The sequence below is a fragment of the Belonocnema kinseyi genome, chromosome 1, assembly GCF_010883055.1.
Source record: "Belonocnema kinseyi isolate 2016_QV_RU_SX_M_011 chromosome 1, B_treatae_v1, whole genome shotgun sequence".
NCBI classification, from domain to species: domain Eukaryota; kingdom Metazoa; phylum Arthropoda; class Insecta; order Hymenoptera; family Cynipidae; genus Belonocnema; species Belonocnema kinseyi.
Window position 1 is genome coordinate 138,595,746 of NC_046657.1, and position 7,929 is coordinate 138,603,674.

At 39.6% G+C, this 7,929-nt stretch overlaps 1 protein-coding gene across 1 annotated transcript in view; it reads right to left on the minus strand.

Moving 5' to 3' along the window:
• LOC117180265 overlaps positions 1 to 6,897 on the minus strand; it is an 18,651-nt gene extending 11,754 nt beyond the window's left edge. Inside the window, exons 1-9 of the mRNA XM_033372672.1 lie at positions 6,201 to 6,897; positions 5,581 to 6,137; positions 4,990 to 5,508; positions 4,546 to 4,830; positions 3,870 to 4,372; positions 3,548 to 3,823; positions 3,089 to 3,431; positions 2,544 to 3,031; positions 2,054 to 2,480 (exon numbers count right to left, since the gene is read on the minus strand). Of these exons, the coding sequence (XP_033228563.1) occupies positions 2,054 to 2,480; positions 2,544 to 3,031; positions 3,089 to 3,431; positions 3,548 to 3,823; positions 3,870 to 4,372; positions 4,546 to 4,830; positions 4,990 to 5,508; positions 5,581 to 6,137; positions 6,201 to 6,897 (4,095 nt within the window). The remainder of the gene's footprint in view (positions 1 to 2,053; positions 2,481 to 2,543; positions 3,032 to 3,088; positions 3,432 to 3,547; positions 3,824 to 3,869; positions 4,373 to 4,545; positions 4,831 to 4,989; positions 5,509 to 5,580; positions 6,138 to 6,200) is intronic.
• Between the last annotated feature and the right edge of the window lie 1,032 nt (positions 6,898 to 7,929).

Consider the following 7,929-nt stretch of genomic DNA (forward strand, 5'->3'; position numbering starts at 1 on the left):
CAATAAGCCAATTAGCACAAATGGTAAGTTCCGACAGTGCCTACAAGTGTGCCTACTGGCCGCTAAATGGCAATACCGGTTTCATATGTATACACCTGGTAACCTTGCCAGATAAACTTTACATGAATCGAAGATAATTTCTGATTTTTAACCTTTCCTGGATAATCTTTCGCCTTACAATCGCTCCATTTTTATTCGAGATTAAGCGAAAATTACGACGCCAGCGCTATCTATCGTCGTTTATCTTCATTAAGTTGGAGAGGAATGGGGATACCCATCAGTCAGTTGCTTCTTGTGCTTTTTGCTTAATGGTATTAAATATGTACTAATTCGTCTACAATAGTGTACTTTCTTTCGGAGAAGATATATCAGTAAAAACAAATTTGTTTTCGTGTTTTCTGTTGCTTATTCTACACGCTTTAAAGAAATTTGCTCAATTTAACGTGACGCAGTAGATGAGATTAGAATTATTCTCCTACACTCGATGAAACTTTCACCGAAATATGTTTAATTTTTAGCCGTTGCAAGTCTTACCTGCAACAAACTTTAACTTTTGTTTTTTTTCTTTGTTGTTTTAAATCTGTTGTCCCGATTTATATCTCGAATTCACTCATACTTTGCCGTTTTCCCATTACTGCTAAGGATGCCGTAGCAGACGACAGATTTTATTCCATCATAGGATATACTTTCGCCAAATAGCATGTAAACCTGAACAGCGGAGAATTTGACATGCAACAAAAATTAACTTTAGTTTTCTCTGTGAACTTACGGTACTATATAAGTATCATTATACTACGAGTATAATATTAAGTAAAAATTTTAAGAATGAATTTTCCAATAGGAATAATATAATAATCATGATATATATATATATATAATACAATGAAATGCAATAATTCGTTCCAAATCCTAGATTCTTCTCTAATCGGCCTAAAATAAAAGAGCGCGCGAAAGCCTAATCATACAAGGAACGAAGGCCGAACAAAATAAGTGTACATTTTTTATTCTGTCAGGGTTTTTCTTACAACACTTCCGCATGTGCAGAAGAACATATGGATGGCGTCATAGAAAAACCTCGCATCTTCCCTTTTGTTCGAAAACGGCGTTTTGACTGTTTGACATAAACATGTCGTATTCTACTCTCTAAATTTGAATTAGTGAAATTTCACTGATTTAAATAACTAGAAATGGGTCACTGACCATCAGTAAAAGGTTACTTATTGAATCAGTGAAATAATCACTTTTAAGGGTTGGCAGCACTGCACCATGTCTATTTAGCAATCATGATAAAATAATATTTTAGTACATTCAATCAAAAAATCATAGTAAAAATTTAAATCCCGTAAATATAATGAAATATTCAAAAAGATGAAAAGTTCCGATGCCTTTATAGCCCGAAAATTAAAAAAATTATTTCATTAAGGAATATTTCTTGCTACTTAAGTAAAAGAGTAACAACAACGCTTAACTCAAAAATTTAGAGTTTATGCTTCACATGCTTTACTCTGGTGATACTGAACTGATTAGTGAATAAGTCCGAAAACACTAGTTAACCAATGAAATGTCTAACTACTATTTCTGTTTCGAACACTAAAAAAACGACTAAACATTGTCACGACTGATCAATTCTGGTAGGGAAACATGCGTGTTTAGGTCAAGTCAATTAGAACCACAGCACTTTAATTCATAAAAATAACGCCGTAAAAGCGCGGTCTTTATTATAAATAGATTAAAACTGTATAAAATCAGCAGAACTTGTTGATTGGCGAACGCGGACTGACGAGGCGAGGAAATAAAATTGGGAAACCGAGAAATAAGACTATATGTAAGAGAAGGACAGCACGAAAACTATATGACCGGCTTAGACATAAATTCAGACATTACTCAATACGAAAATCAAAATTTAAGGACAAGTCTAAGAATCATAAATGTAACGAAGAATGCCAATAAAAATAGAAAATGAGAACACAAATTAAAACATTCATAAAAACAGTGAACTAATGTCCAATTCACAAAATTTCGCCCGCTTTCGTCCCCGACGAAATAGGCTCACGATCACTGCACTTAAGATGAACGTGGGAGAAGGCACAATTGACCGATTGGCCGATCGAGTGTAGCTAGTCTTTATCTTGAGAGTGACAACCCGAACTAGGCCATCCTTGCCAGGATGAAGCTGTCGAACCCGACCCATAGGCCATTGAGTAGGTGGAAGGTTCTCATGTCGAATGAGATCTAAATCTCCAATCTGTATGAATGGCGATGAAGTAGTCCACTTGGATCGAGGTTGAAGTTCTTTCAAATACTCAGCTGACCAGCGCATCCAAAAATGATCACGCATTTGCTGGATCAACTGCCAGCGAGTTAATCGATTTGGAAGAACGTCTGCAAGCGATGGTTCAGGAACTGCATTCAGTGGACCTCCAATGAGAAAGTGTCCTGGTGTGAGGGCAGAAATGTCTGTTGTATCATCTGACTGAGCTCTGAGAGGCCGAGAATTAAGGCAAGCCTCAATTTATGTTAAAAGAGTGGTCATTTCTTCAAACGTCAATGTAGAGTATACAATGACTCGACGAGGATGGAATTTTGTCGACTTAACTGCAGCTTCCCATAAACCTCCGAAGTGAGGTGCTGCATGAGGGTTGAATTTCCACTCGGTACCATGCGAAGCAAGGTATGTAGCGACCGAAGCAAACTCTGCTGATGCCTCAGAAAACATTTCCTGTAGTTGACGATCTGCTCCCACAAAATTCGTACCCTCGTCACTAGAAAACGTTCGACAAAGACCACGACGAGAAGTGAAGCGAATATAAGCAACTATGAAGGCTTCTGCTGTGTAATCAGAAACCAACTCGAGATGAACTGAGCGGGAGGCACAACAGACGAAAATACAAATCCAGGCTTTGTGGGAATGGTGACCTCGTCCTTTGGAGGTGCGAACATTGATGGGGCCAGCATAGTCTACCCCAGTGTTCATGAATGCTCGTTCAGGTGGAGTAACACGAATGGAAGAGAGGTCACTCATCAGCTGTTGCTGAGTATTACCTCACTTTCTGACGCATGGAATGCACCGATGAATCAATGATCGGACCAAATTGCGACCTCGAAGAATCCAATAAGATTGTCGTAACGTTCCAAGGGTAAGTTGGACATCCCCATGAAGACAGCGAAGGTGACAGTCGCGGATGATAAAAGTTGTGAGAATAGACTCAGGAGGTAGAATCAGTGGATGCTTCTCATCATAAGTGAGAAGAGAGTGCTTTAAGCGACCTCCGACACGAAGAAGTTGACCATCAAAAAATGGAGTCAACTTTATTAGAGTGCTAGTCTTAGAAATCTGCATTTTATTTTTTAGAGCGGTGATTTCATTAGAAAAATAGCGATTTTGTTCTTGCTGAATCCAGAATAAAGAGCTGTTCGAAGATCTGATGCAACTAAAATCCGAGAAACGATAATACAACCACACTTCAAAGAGTCTCGAAAACAAAGACACCAAGCAGTGACTCGTAATAATTTGTCTAAAGATGAAAAACGACTCAGAAGATCACACGTTTCATTAACACGAACTGCTACGTTGACAGTAACTCTGCGTTCTTCTTTGGCCACTGTATTTTCTGGAGGGCCAAGCAGAGATAAAGGCCACTCTTCTTGTCTTTTAAGCCCCGGAGGACCATTCCACCAGAGTGAAAACTGCGAAAGTTCGCAAGCTGACAACCCGCGAAAAGCACATTCAGCTGGATTATCTGCACCCGGAACATGATGCCAAAATGCTGAAGGAACGATCGTTTGAATTTCCGAAACCCGATTCGCGACGTATGTCATCCAGCTTGTAGGAACAGATGAAATCCAATGAAGTGTTCATAGAATCAGACCACAAATGTAGAGCAGCATCAAAACGCAGTTGAGTTCGAAGGTGAGCGACGAGACGAGCTAACAAAACTGAGGTACATAGCTCAAGACGAGGAAGCGGAACAGTTTGAACAGGAGCGACCTTTGTCTTAGAAGAAATGAGTCCAATAAAACAATTTCCGTTAGACGAAATTGTTTTTAAATAAACGACAGCACCGTACGCCTTTTCAGAAGCGTCAGCAAAGCCATGAAGTTCGAACGAGCACATTCGCGAACTAAATCCTATCCAACTAGGTATCCTGACTGCGGAAAGACGAGGAAGATCTTCATAATATTTTATCCAGCGATGACGAGCTCCTTCAGGTAAAGGATCATCCCAGGATAAATTAAGCTTCCAAAGTTCCTGCATAAAGATCTTTGCGACGATGATAACCGGTGTCAACCATCCTAGAGGATCAAATAATTGGGCTGACTGGTTGACGACAAGGCGCTTTGTGATGCCTTCTTTAATAGGCCTAAGATCCACCTGCAAAATAAAACAATCGGTACTGGGTTTCCAAGTTAACCCAAGCATCGAAACAGATGTTTCTGACTGCCATGATATATAGTATCTGGAGATAACGCGTGCAGATGCTCCGAAATGCGCTGCATTAGCTCATGACTGTTTGAATTCCACTTTTTGAGCGGCAAGCCGCCCGCCATGAAGAGACCACGTAGTTGGTTGTGTAATTCAATAGGAACTTCCAAATTATCCGGTCCTGATAAGACATCATCAACATAGAGGCCATTTTTTATCACTTCAGCAGTCAAGGGAAATCGATCCCCTTCATCAAGACCAAGCTGCTGAACGGTGCGAAGAGCTAGAAATGGGGCACAAGTCAGACCATATGTGAGAGTACTGAGTCTAAATACTTGGACAGGCTCATTTTGACTTTCTCGCCACAGAATAAGTTGGAGATCCTGATCATCTTGGTGAACAATAATCTGTCAATACATTTTTTCGACATCTGCAGAAAAGACAATGAAGTGAAGACGCCACTGCATCAAGACATCTGAAATATTTAATTGTAATTTTGGCCCTGCGTAAAGACACTTGTTCAATGAAATGCCTCGACTTGATCGTCGAGAACCATTAAAAACTACTCGTAGTTTCGTTGTTGAACTAAATTCACGCCAAACTCCATGATGCGGAAGAAAAAATGACCGCGAGATACTCCTTGGATCTGCAGGGATGTTGATGGATTTCATATGCTGAAGTTGATATTCTTCCATGAATTTGGCATACGCTTCTTGGAGATGAACATCTCGTTTGAACCGCTGCTCCATATGAAGTAACATGCGAGGAGCTGCAGAATAGGAATATCCTAACGATGTGACATCACTCTTGATGAGCTGATGCACGACGTATCTCCCATCTTTAGTCCTAGAGTGAGTCTTTTGGAAAAGTTTTTCACACGTTTCTTTCTCAGCTGTCCGGAAAGGTTTAGGAGGCACAACTTCCGAATCCTCCCAAACTTTTTGAAGGTCAAAAAAAAGTTCTTCACTCTTGGAACAATGAAACATATTCACTGTAGATGAATCCAACGGTGAGGTATTGCCTGTAGGTCCACAGAGAATCCACCCGAATACGGAATTTTGAGCTACAGGAGTGCCCGGGGGACCCTTTCAAAGACCTTGTTCTATTAAAATTGCATAGACATCCACACCTAAAATTAAATCAATCGGAGTACTTACACTCAACTTCGGATCCGCTAATTGTAGACCAGTGAGATGAGGCCATTCCTCAAGACTAATTTGATGCTCTGGGCGTTTAGAAATCAACTTTGGAAGAACAAGAGCCCGGAGTTGAAGTTTAAAGCCCGAATCAAAACTTGGTGAGACAACGACGTTGACTGATCCACGAGACTTTCCCGACTTACTTTCCCCCACTCCTAGGAGAACAACAGGTCCTCTGGTACGAGGGAGTTGGAGACTTTGAGCAAAGGACTCAAAGATTATGGACACCTCTGAGCCTTGATCGATAAGTACTCGAACACACTTTGTATGACCAGATAATGTAGTCACATTGCCCATTGCTGTTGTCAGGAGAACCAACGGTGACTTCTTCTGAGAAATCTGCATTACCGAAACCGCATGAGTAGATTGTGCTTGATGAGGCGTTAAAGATGTATTTGATATCATCGAAGAAGATTGTCCTGTGCTTGAAGATGGGTCATGAAGTACTGTTTGATGCTTCGCCTGACAAATCTGACACAAGTTCTTTGAAGCACAATTCTGAAATAAATGAGACCCTAAACAATTTATACATAATTTTATTTGAAAAATGAACTCTTTTTTTTGTGCTACAGACTGACTTTCAAACTGCGGACCCGACATTAAATAATGCGGTTCGCGGCAGAAAAAGCACTTCCTTTCCTGTGGCTTCTTCGTAAGCTGCTCTTTAGCTGCTTGTTCCTTCATTGGCTGCTCTGAAATTGCGTTGACGTTGGCTGTTGTAGCACTCGAGGATTTCGTGAACTTTCCAAACCTTTTCTTCTGAAACTGAGATTTGGAAGATTGTTGATATACCAGCCATGATGACCATTTGTCCACCGGTTCTTCCAAGGCAGATAAAGCTTCGGCGTTATAAATCGTTGCATTATATACCTCCTTCAGAGCACTCGAAGACTCAGCTTTCATTGGCTGGATTGAAAAAAGCTCAGCCAAATGAGAGTTGATAAGAACTCTTTTATTCTCAAAGCGCTCCGAAAGTAGGTCCCGGCAACGCTGATAATTGCCTTGAGTGATCGGAATTCGATGAAGAAGTTGAGCGGCTTCACCTATAAGACTGGATTTTAAGTGATAAAGCTTCTCCACTGACGAGACTCCAGGATTTGAATGAACCAAAGATGTGAACAAATCTTTGAAATTTTCCCACTCCGTGTAACTTCCAGAAAATTTAGGCAATTCAATCTTCGGCATCGATCGATATGATAATCCAGTAATCTGTGGAGCTGAATCATTCATGGACGTAGAAGCAAGGTCATTTAAGAGTTTTTCCAGTTCGTCCATAAAGGCTCCCTTCGCGACTAAATATGCTTCTTCAGTAGGTGCATAAAAATTGCTTGTAAAATAAATGTTCGTGGCATTCTGACCGCGAACCTTTACTTACTCCCAATGTTGAGCCTGAAAACGCGTCCATGAACGGAAAACAGTTGGCACATGATAAAATAGAGTCCGCGAATACAATCTTTAAAAAATAAATTGATTTAAAACTGATTGTATCATAAAAAAGCAATTCGCCAATAAAGGAATTATTATTCTCACTGAAATTATCAAGTTAAAAAATTCCAAGTTCGTTGATTTAATGTTTAAAAGTCATTTCCAATCTTTAATTCTTTAAATTTCTTGCGCGACGGAGAAATGACTATGAAATTAAATAAAGTATAAAAGTCTGCGAGATATTCGTAAAATCAATTTAAATTACACTTCCGAAATAATCTTCACTTTCTCAATTCGAATCGATGACAATTAAAGGTTGAATGTTGTTGACTTACCAGGCGGAGAAGTATAAACAATAATCCGGGTGGTATTGACAACCCAATGCTCACCGATCTTTCGAACCTGTGTAAAGGTTACGAAATCCATTGACATTTGCCTGCAAAGTTTCACGAAAAATTGAGAAAATCCTTTCGGTATCGAAAAAATGCATCCTATTTAATATTTCCTTAGACACAGACACTCATTTATGTTTTATCATAAATTAAAAAACGTTATAAAAGTATCTCACTAATAACTGTCACAAAACGTTAACATTTAAAATAATCTTTAAGTCACAATGCACTGACGCTGCACACTACACATTCAGTCAAAAAGTCACAAGATACTACATTTAGTTTGACTCTAGCAAGCTCTACCAGAATTTGTGCGAATATTCCTCGCACAAGAACTGAATCAATGAATCAGGAAATCTCGCTTGACAAGACCAATGTTTTAAACACTAAAGAAACGACTAAACATTGACACGACTGATCAATTCTGGTAGGGAAACATGCGTGTTTAGGTCTAGTCAATTAGAACCACAGCACTTTAATTCATAAAAAT